Source organism: Coptis chinensis, chromosome 8, assembly GCF_015680905.1.
Source record: "Coptis chinensis isolate HL-2020 chromosome 8, ASM1568090v1, whole genome shotgun sequence".
In the NCBI taxonomy this organism is placed as follows: domain Eukaryota; kingdom Viridiplantae; phylum Streptophyta; class Magnoliopsida; order Ranunculales; family Ranunculaceae; genus Coptis; species Coptis chinensis.
In genome coordinates, this window is record NC_141463.1 from 62,297,460 (window position 1) to 62,308,631 (window position 11,172).

Sequence of the window (11,172 nt, forward strand, 5' to 3'; positions counted from 1 at the left end):
GTTATTCATTTCTAGGCCATTTACCTGAACAGGGTGTAGATGGCCATTTACCCTTTGAATGACGATTGTAGCTCAAGGAGGAAAAGTAGGGAACAAATATGACATCAACCTCACTTGAGTTGAGGACTCTTACGACACTAGAACCACTATTCTAGTCACGAAAAACTTCGAAGATCCAATGTGAGCCAATATTCAATATCGTTTCACGCAAATTTAGACCCCCGGGGTAATCAGGGATCCTTTTTTTTTTATATCAGGCCACTCAGTCTCCTTGAGCTTTCCAGTCTAGGAGCACAAAATGGAACTCGGGAGGCATATCATACATAAACACTTTCAAAGACACCTTACTCGATTTACATATCACCCCTGTTGAAAACTTTCCATATAACTTTTTAGATAACCATGAATGGTTGTTTGAATCACAGTGCATTAGCCATGTACCTGGATTATCTGCAACAAATCTAATAACGGCCCATCCACCAACTGGTACACCCACCGTGTTCCTATGGGGCGGGTTAACAAAGTTAAATTTAGCCGGATCAGTTCTCGGGTTGAAATTGCCAAAACCTTCTGCAAGGATAAAGAAGCTATATCCATGAAGATGAATAGGGTGGTTTTCAGTTACAAATATATTTGTATCTTGTAGTACCAATTGAACTGTTGTCCCAAATTTCAACCTCAGAAGCTTCGTACCATGCATGGGAGTCCAAAGAGCCCGACTTACGTTACTGTGTAGTCGAACCGAAGTTGGTGGGATTGGTGGGAAATTTGTAGTAAAAACACCATTAACACCTCTATAGTAAGCTTGAAGTATGGATAATGTAGATGGCAAAACAAAGGAAACGTTGTTCATGCTAGCAAAGAAGTTGGTTCCATTTGGACCTTGACAAGTACGGCCCGGCGACACGGGGTTAAGGCCCAAACCCACTGTGAAGAAGAGGCTTACATCAACATCGGCAGGGACTTTGGGAGTAAGATAGGAGGAGCTTCTAAGGCTTGTAGTGAAGGCTGTGGCGTTCGGAGTATCATTATAGGCGGGAGAAATGGAAAAATGGGTCGAGGGTCAGCATTTGGACTTCGACTTTGAATGGGCCTTTGTTGATGGACATGGTAATCACTTGTATTCAAGAATAGCAGTCGTTGTGGTGTTATCAAAGGCTACAATCGGTGGAGCACTAAGCGTAAGCACGGGCCGCCATGTAGTAACTTGACCGGTTGATTCAGAGTGATAAGTACATCAGTGGTTTGGCCTGGGCCCAACATGATAACTGCTGCAGTCTTTTATTCGTAGATTGGTCTCTGTGAAATGATATCAATTACAAAGAGAAGCAGTTCAGTCAATTGCTTGTTCACCAAAGTAGTTTTATGATGCAGGATCTTTCATATGTTTGGAAGAGGCTCATGGGGCACTGGTTAGAAACTTAGAATGGAGTTTTCTGTTTATCGAGGTAGCTTTCACATAGGCAGTTCTTCGGGCTTGTCTTTCTTCTTTTTGTCTCTTTGCTTGTGTTGCTAGGTGATCCTCTAGTGTGGAGTTATTGTGCACCTAATACTCTGTGTCCTCTCCGGTTTCAATGGTTGGTTGTAACTTGTAGTTGCCTCTCCAATTTCCATAAGCTGGTTTGAGTTTAAATTTGTTGCGATGCTGGTCTGAGTGTATATACTGTCTGTATTATTTTCAAGAAGTATAATTTCAGAGAAGCATTTGTGAAAAATATTACAGAGGTCTTGGAACTGTTGGTCTGAGTGTCTCAAACCAGCATTTGTGAAAAATATATTTTTTTGCCACCTAAGACCTCTCCAATTTCCACACCGCTTGAAGTCGAATGTTTCTCAATGCAATAATGCAGAACTATGTGAAAATGCAGGTCTTCTGGTTGAATAGAAGTTTTAGGCTGTGTTTAGCATGAGAAGTAACTCGGTGGAATTCTAGTTATCTTCTACAGTTGTACTTCAATATTCAAGATCTCTTCTATCTAGATGAGAGGAGGAATCGATCTAGCAGTTCAAACTGGATGAGAGTTCCCATGGTTTGATGTTTTTGTTGTGACAGTGAAGTTGTTAACTAGTTTCTGTCTCAATTCCTTGTGCCAGAAGGTAATACAAAGAAGTTCTCTGATAAATCCTTTTCCTAAACAAAGACTGAAAATAATCTATCCGTCGAAATTGATGAGATGAAGTTAGTTTTGGTTAGGGAAGGATGGAAAATATCCTAACGATACATGCGCATGTACTAGTATATTTTAAAGGTAGATGTTTCCATAGTTATTAACTGCCAACAGCTCAATCCTAACTGTTATATTCCTGATGACATTTCTTGCCATGTATTATAGTGAACATTAAGTGACAAACTTTTGGAAATGCATACTGAAGATCATTTCATCAATGATTGAACTCTTGGGTGCTTTTGGTTCTTGTGTTCAGTAAGCTATTTAAAGTCTCCAACGCTACATTAATTTCCTTGTTTTTTTTTTTAGGAAATACAACAATCACCAGTTCAAGATGATTCCCGCAATATCCGACCTCAATCTACAACTTGTCACTTGAAGAGTTTCATAACAAAGACTGTGGTTGCACTTGGAGAAGTCTGCACCTATTTAATCCGACACTTCCAAGTTAGGTATAATGTCCGAATCGATGAGATACTTTCGATGATTTTGCACCGTTGTATGAATGAGATGGAAGACTTCGGAGATATCGTGGCTTGGTGACGTGATTACTTGGCCAAAAATTACGTGGTTTTTCATTGATCGATGAAGCTTTTAAATCGACAAAAACTTATCTTTTTGTCGTGCTTTGTAAAATCCAAATACATAGTTGTTTTTTGGTCTTTGGATAGTGTTTCAAGCTAGTTATTGAATACTTGAGCACCAAGATTGAGTTCAAATATTTTGGTATTTTGTCAAACTTCAAGTTTTATAGTATATATGGTATTGCAATGTAAACATTTTGGATGGAATGATGAATATAAAGATGTTTTGGTACTTAAGTTTGATTATGGTTTATTAATTATAGTGTAGTTTGAATTTAAATTATTTGGGTAGCCAATCATATTGAAGCAGCAGGTGCATCCAATAAATTAGATTTTCAAATACTCTACTGTCATTAGCCGTCTGCAATAAGGGATTGAAACCATTCAATTTCGTTTTTTGATCGAGCAGGACGCAGCTCTAGACAGTGCGAAGCTGTGGTTTTAAACCCAAAACCACGGCCATTAGCCGTCCACAAAACTAATTTCTCGACGGCCATTAGCTGTCTTTGTAGTTCAAATAATGGACAGCCACTAACCGTCGAGAATAAATACCACGGCATTTTTAACAACGGCTTATGAGATAGCCAATAGCCATCGAGATTGACCAATCTCAACAGCTCTAAGCCGTCCTAAATCAGCTATTTTGACATAGTGTTAGCCTATGAAAATTTATTTTTATATATAAGAGTTAAGTTTTAGTAATGAGTATGGTACGCAAAACTAAATCAGTAATTGATGTTTATTTGTGTTCCAGGTATTTTTCCAGTAGCTATGGCGGTTGTACTTTCTAAAACTGATGATAATTGGGATTGGTTCTTGGAGCAACTTAGGTTGGTGGTCTCCAAAGATCGTAGGCTAACTTTTATATCTGACAGAAACCATGGTCTACTCGTGGGTGTCCCTCGCGTTTTTCCTGATTCCCATCATGGTTATTGTTTGTGGCACCTTAAAAATAATCTTAATTCAGCTATGCCCAAAGAACCATTGCTTCCGCTTTGCATACCTTGGATCTCTTTTTTTCAGACCTTGCCTATGTTGGGACGATCATGAGTTTGAGAAAGTGATGGCTGATTTTCGAGATGTTTATGCGGCAATCAAAGCGAAAACATTTTTGTCCACCATAGGTTATGAGCATTGGTGTAATGCTTATTTTCAAGGAAATAGATATGGCGATATGTGTTCCAATATTGCAGAAAGCTTTAACTCTTGGATCCTACTAGAACGGCACTTGCCTATCACTGCAATGGTGGACAAGATCCGTGGGAAAATTATGAAAATGATGTCTGATCGGCGGGAGTTAGCTAGGAGCTGGACTACTATCTTATGTCCATCTATGGAAACTTTATTGGGCCGAGAGGATCGAGGTGGGGAGAAGTTGGGTGGTTCTCAAGTCAAGGGAGGGTTTTTTTGAGGTGCGCGCTACTCATACTCACTTGGTTGACTTGAATAGAAATCAACGCTCTTGTAATTGGTGGAGAATCGAAGGATTCCTTTGTGCGCACGCGCATTAAGCTCCATTTTGGCTGATGGATTGAATGTGTATACCTACTGTGATAACTTCTTCTATTCTCAGACATTCCGCGATAGTTATTCAAGAGCTATAGTACCTGTGGAGAACAGTAAAATGCCTGCTAAGATACCAAGTGTGCTTGATTTACTGCCTCCGGATCTGAAAAAGAAGATGAGGAGACCAGACAAGAAACGAAAGCACAGCACGGGTGCTACAAGAGGTAGGAAGAAGAACAAGGGCCCTTGCTATGGCCACCGCAACCCAAGAGTGGGCTCCACTCCTACAACATGCTCTTCACCGGTTCAATTATCTATTCTTTGATGTTGCTCATATATGAAAAACAAGATGTCGATAAACTTGCTTTCTTTTTTTTTATGTTGGATTTTATAGTTTGATGTTGGATTTTATAGTTTGATGATGTTGGATTTTATAGTTTTATGTTGGATTTTATAGTTTTTTTTTATGTTGATGTTGCTCATTATATATGTAAATATATATTTACATAGTAACTTGACCTATGCAAATTTAAATTTACATAGTACCTTTTGGGAATGAAATTAGCCTGACACCTGACAGAATATATGTAAATGTATTTTTACATAGTCATTATATATATTTACATAGTCACTAAAGCTTTGCTATCCAATTTATTAGTCCATTTGTTGGTGTGAAACAATAACGGATTCAATAGCATTCGAGCTTTTCAATATCCACCAGACCAAGTATTTTATCTTGAAACAGAGAACTTCATATCAATTCCACTTTACAGATTTGGTGTTAGATTGGACTAATGTAATTACGGGACCGGGGGTAGGGGAGTATTGTAATAGGAGTTATTCCTTTGTTCTGTTGTTTTGTTTCTTTGTAGTGATACAAGTGTGGTACTTACTAGTTATGCGTGTTGTGCTCTTGTTTATTAAAAAAAAAAAAACTGAGAGCTTCAGTTATCTTTTATTGTGTTACGAATGTTACTCATAGAGTGTCAGTTCTCAATTAATCTATCTTAAGAAAAACTTTGACAGAGACACTGTTCATGCTTGTGTGAGTCGTATGATGTAAGGAATTGCAAAACAACCAAAAGCAAACATCAATGTTAGACTGTTGGTGTAACACCATATATATTGTAGAGCTTTCAGCTATGACTACAAAACCATATATGGAAACTCTATAACCTAAGCTTGAATGACGTGAACTCGTGCATTTTTGCAATCACAACATTCAAATTTTAAGTGTCGAAAACTGCACACATACAAAAAAGTATAATCCATATTCAAAACTGCACACATACAAAAAAAGTATAATCCATGAAAGGCTGAATTGTTTGAATGGTTCCAAAAAAGTACAACTCCAACACTCCCGAGTTAGAATGGTTCCAATGTTTTACCACAAATAAACACAACATAATCAACTAAAAATACGGAAAATCAGCTCTTCATTTCTTGCATTCTTCTTTTGGATCCCATTTTTCTTGTTGGCTTGATATAATCTCATATGCCAGGTCAACCCTCAATTGTCTCGCATCTTCTACCGTTATATCTTCCATAGTTTTTCTACATATTATAGCATTCACGAACATAATGACGAATAAACCACAATCTGAACTGAAAATGCCAAAAAAGAAGTTTCAAATAAGAGATAAGAGATTAAAAAGACATTTAAGTTCGAGAAGTTAAGTTCTTACGATGCTCCTTGTTGTGGGCATGCTCCAATTTTGATATTTTTCATCAAATCCACATCTGCCAATCTTAGCTCCCCGACGCCTACATCTAATAGATTCCACCACATTCTCTTGCGCATTAAATTGAACAAAAATTACCAAAACTATGTAAATATATATATATATATATATATATATATATATATATATATATATATATATATATATATATATATATATATATATGCAAATCTATATTTACATAGTAACCCCACCTATGTAAACTTAAATTTACATAGCACTTACCAAAAACTTCAAAGATCTTCTAACGGCATGTATTTCTTATTCTCATAGTTTTTTGGCCTTAAGAGTCATAGTGCGTCCATTCCCAATTTAGAGTATCAACATGAAGCAAAATCCAGTGATAACCGTCTTTGTACTTTCTCAACTTGGGACTATTTATGATGAAAAACAGATGGGCGACCTTGCTGTCCAACTGTTTTAGGACATCTCTGACATAGACCTTCATGCCTTGTTTCTGTTGATCTCTTAAATCCAACTACAATAAATAAGAATGCATCACTAAACAATAATGTTTTAACACTTTACACTTTTTACTATGCACTCTGAAATTTGTGTTATAATTGTGTAAAAGTTATATTACTATGCAAACTTACAAATGCAGACTAAAACTACTATGCAAATATAAGAATGCAGAGTAACCACAGACAGAGATTTTGTGAATTTAGTCTGCAAATATATGAATCAGACTAACCACAGACTACACATTCAACTTCAAGACTAAAACTACTCTGCAAATATAAGAATGCAGAGTAACGATAGACTATATCTTCAGAGATTTTGTGAATTTAGTCTGCAAATATATGAATGCAGACTAACCACAGACTACACATTCAACTTTAAGACTACAACTACTCTGCAAATATAAGAATGCAGAGTAACCACAGACTACATCTTTAGAGATTTTGTGAATTTAGTCTGCAAATATAAGAATGCAGACTAACCACAGACTACACATTCAACTTTAAGACTACAACTACTCAGCAAATATAAGAATGCAGAGTAACCACAGACTACATCTTTAAAGATTTTGTGAATTTAGTCTGCAAATATAAGAATACAGACTAACCACAGACTAACCACATTCAACTTCAGTAATTAAATTACATGGAAGATGCTTACCCATGCAAATGATGAGAACTATAGACACTTTGGTGGAGAATATCCAATTAGCTTCACCACTTCTTTGGGGAGGTGGAAGAACACGTACCAATCAATAATCTACCATAAACAGTAAGAAAAATAAGTAAATTGCAAGTTTTTTCATTTCAAAAGATTTGAGTAATAAAAAGATTTACCTTATCAATGATGAAGAAGTTCAACATCATGTGGTTCAATTGTTCTCCCTGTATTTTCAAATGCGTTTGGATGTCCATCCACGCAATTGTACTGCAACATACACGATCAAAAAATTTAGTGCAACTACATAGATGATAAGAAAATAGAAAAGCTTACATATACTTTGGAAAAATAAATTTTACTTCTGGTTTGCTTTTTTGAAGAAGCTTTCCACCAATGACATCTTCTCTTTATCAAGTAGCCTCCACAATTTGTTTGAATGTGGTTTTGACATAGGTCTTCCTCTTCTTAGTGGTGGAGTCTCGAAATCATCTACATCAATCACCGGTTCAGTAATTTTAGTCTTCCTTTTTCGCTTCTTAATATCTTCAAACTCATATATCGTTGATGTTTTCTTTATCCTCTCCCTTTCCTTAACTTTCTTAAACATCGAGTTAGGTTCTCCCTCACCTTTTTCCTCCTCTCCATCTGATTTTGTGTCTCCGCTTTCCTCCTCTCCATCTAATTTTGTCTCTTCCTCTCCTTTCTCCTCATCTTCATTTGTTTTTCCTTGCGCCTCCTCTCCATCTGATTCTTTTTTCTCAACCTCCTCTCCATCTGATTCTTTTTTCTCCTCCTTGTCTCCATCTGATTCTTTTTTCTCATCCTCCTCTCCATCTGATTCTTTTTTCTCCTCCTCCTCTCTATCTGACTTGGACTCTTCCTCTTCATCTGCCTCTCCTTCCTCATCCACTTCATTTGACTCGGACTCTACCTCTTCATCTGCCTCTCCTTTCTCATCCACTTCACCTATCTCACCTTTCTCCTCCTCCTCATCTGCCTCTCCACTTTCCTCCTCTTTTTTGACTGACTCGAATCTCCACTTTCCTCCTCTTCATCCTGACTCGAATCTCCACTTTCCTTCTCCACATTCAACCGCTTTCGATCTTTAGCGGTTTTTTCAAGTGAGTGTTTTCAGCCTTCAACCGAAAGCATTCTCTTTTTTCAAGTCTTCATTCTCTTTTCTCAAGCAATCTAGTTCACTTGGAGCGAAACATGGCTTATTAATCTTGTTTCTTCCTCGCCGGTTTCAAATCTATCATCACGCTCTCCGTTTCAACATTTTCCAAATTGAAAATCCTTAGTCATCTTCTTATTCAGTTTTTCCATGGACCACCTTGCTATTCTTGGGAAGGAGTGCACATTTACAGGCTTACATATAGCAACATGCTCACATAGAAAATACTGCACATCACACGCAAATTTAAGATTGTAGAGTAAAATTACTATGAAAATTTAAGATTGCAGAGTAAAATTTAAGATTACAAAGTAAAATTACAATGAAAATGTAAGATTGCAGAGTAAAACAGCTATGCAAATCTAAGGTTGCAGAGTAAAACTACTATGAAAATGTAAGATTGCAGAGTAAAACTGCTATATGGATCAGACAATCTTTAATAATCGGGATGGCCAATCATGTATACCGAAAGTGAAATAACTTACCAAGAGTTGAATAACGCATCCTGATATAGCGAATGGAGATTTACTATCCCATTTATGAACTTTGGTCATCAACTCTTTGTGGATAGATGTGGTCCATGCAACACTCCACATCGCATCAAAAGACTCCACATGTGTTGGAAATGACCATCCAATTCCACTTGCACCGCTACTGACAAACATGGTCATAACCATGTATATGACTATTAGTCTAGCAACGTCTTCAACAGACTCATTATCTTCTTTGTTGATAATTTTGTTCAATGTAGCTAATACAATCACAGTTGTTATTTTGGCTTCCTTTTTCCAGTATCTTTGTATAAACGGTGAGGCTTCAATAGCATTCTGCCTAAGGGTTCTCGACTGGAATGCCACTATCTTTCCCTGCACTGGAAGGCCAAAAGTAATAGCTACATCTTCTGGAGTCAGCTCCACCCACTTATTTTTTCCGAATTTGAATTTTCGCCTTTTCTTCGAGTAGGCTTGTAAGACTTTGATTATGCAGTGGCTGTGCTTCTCTAACATTGTCTTCGTTATTGTACCATCGTGAAACACCATAAACAACTTTCCAAATGGTGTTTCTTTCAGCTTTGCAATATGGTCATCTCTAAGAGCTTTCTTCAAATCTTGCACAAGACCCAGCAGAGCTACTACGGAAGATCTAAATGTCTTGTACAACTTCTTTTTGTTTACATTCTGTTATAATGAAAGAAAACCAATTAATAATGAAAATCATCTATGCAAATTTAAAAATGCATAAATATATTACTACGCAATTTTAAGAATGCAGAGTATAAATACTATGAAAATTTAAGAATACATAGTAAATTTTAAGAATGCAAATTAAAAGTATGAAAATTTACAAGATCTGTGACTTTTACATATAACACTAGCATGCACACATAAGATTGAGAACTGACTAATAAACCATTCACATAAATAACCAGTAAATAATTACAACTTAGTTCAACATAACCAGCAAGAGTAACTTACATCAGTTCTCTTCCAACACAAGATAAAAGGAGGTAAGTTACAGAATATAAAAGATTAGGAAACCAGTGAAGCCTCTCAAATAAAATGGATTTATATAGAGCAGAATGATCATATACACCCAAAGAACCTCTTTCCTTGTGTTTTCCCAAGTCTACAATGCCTACAAGTCAATGTATACTATTTCAATAATTCCATATTAACATGTTTAGTAAAAAGCCATTTACAATCCACTATATGACTCAACTTGACGTGCCACACCCTCAAAACAATTTCTACCTAGTTGCAAACAATGGAATAAAGTTAAGCTGTTCCTACCTACAACTTGTCGTTTCCATATAGTCAATAAATTAGGATAAGCTCATAAAAACCTTAAACATCACGTCGAAATATTATCCCATCGAAACAAACACCATAAACAAGCCCACATCAACATCCAAAAAAGAGCAGTCTCTTCCTCTATACAAATACCAGATCTGTGACTTTTATATATATAAAATTAATAATGAAAATCATCTATGCAATTTTAAAAATGCATAAATATATTATTACGTAAATCTAAGAATGCAGAGTAAAAATACTATGAAACGTTAAGATTATAGAGTAAAAGTACTATAAAAATTTAAGAATACAGAGTAAAAGTATAAAATTTACCAGATCTGTGACTTTTATCGACTTTTCTTCACTACCAACCTTCTTCTTCTTTCTTTCTTTAGTAGAAGTTGAACATTGCTTCCTTTTTCTACTAATTTTAGATAATTTATCTCCTTCCACCATTTTATCAAATAAAGAGAGAGTAAAGAGAGTTTATGGTGGTGTCGGAAAATAGAAAGAGAGTAAAGAGAGACGAGGGTTTATGGTGTGGAGAAATTTTTTCGTGAAAAAGATTGGGGGGTATTTTGGTCAGTTTAGTTTGTTTTAGAAAATAGGGGTGTTTTGTTAGTTTGTTCATATACAGGGAGATTTTATGTAACTAATTTTTGGTGAGGGAGATTAAACCCAAAATCTGATTAAAAAATGGTCAAAAAGTCAAATGATATATATCGTAAATATCGGATATATCGATTATATCGGCGATATAAACTTTTATATCGGAAAAAAATGATACTATATTCGGTAGATATATATCGGAAATATCGATATCAGTGTACCAAAATACCAATATATATCAGCAATATATCGAATATATCGTCGATATTTTGGTCCATGCATTAGAGGAGGCTACTTAGTTTCTCATTGAGAGTTGAACAGGCTACCTACCGATTTCTAAGTCATGAGGAGGCTATTAGTATGTGGCCACCAATTCGAGATCATACATTATATTACACTTATCATCACAATGCCATGGGTGAATAGAGAAGGCCTTTAAATTGAGTCTTTTTCTTGGTAGTTAGTTGGTATTAA

General features: G+C 36.1%; 1 protein-coding gene and 1 pseudogene across 1 annotated transcript; both read right to left on the reverse strand.

Moving 5' to 3' along the window:
• Positions 1-262: 262 nt before the first annotated feature.
• LOC147482312 (laccase-5 pseudogene) lies at positions 263-3,312 on the reverse strand (annotated as a pseudogene).
• Positions 3,313-6,291: 2,979 nt separating this feature from the next.
• On the reverse strand, positions 6,292-10,545 carry LOC147482313 (uncharacterized). The gene is made up of 7 exons (XM_086576197.1): positions 10,423-10,545; positions 8,782-9,474; positions 8,400-8,523; positions 7,482-8,145; positions 7,299-7,389; positions 7,123-7,221; positions 6,292-6,478 (listed from the first exon to the last, which is right to left on the reverse strand). Exons 1-6 carry the CDS (start codon positions 10,543-10,545, stop codon positions 7,141-7,143), a joined length of 1,776 nt encoding a protein of 591 aa, XP_086432323.1. The 3' UTR covers positions 6,292-6,478; positions 7,123-7,140.
• Between the last annotated feature and the right edge of the window lie 627 nt (positions 10,546-11,172).

Excerpts from the sequence above, each read along its gene's own strand:
- LOC147482313 (XM_086576197.1), bottom strand. The coding sequence starts at position 10,545 with ATGGTGGAAGGAGATAAATTATCTAAAATTAGTAGAAAAAGGAAGCAA. Across the intron at positions 8,524-8,781 it reads GATGCGTTATTCAACTCTTG|TATTTTCTATGTGAGCATGT; the intron begins GTAAGTTATTTC and ends TGTGATGTGCAG. Across the intron at positions 7,222-7,298 it reads ACTTCTTCATCATTGATAAG|ATTATTGATTGGTACGTGTT; the intron begins GTAAATCTTTTT and ends TGTTTATGGTAG.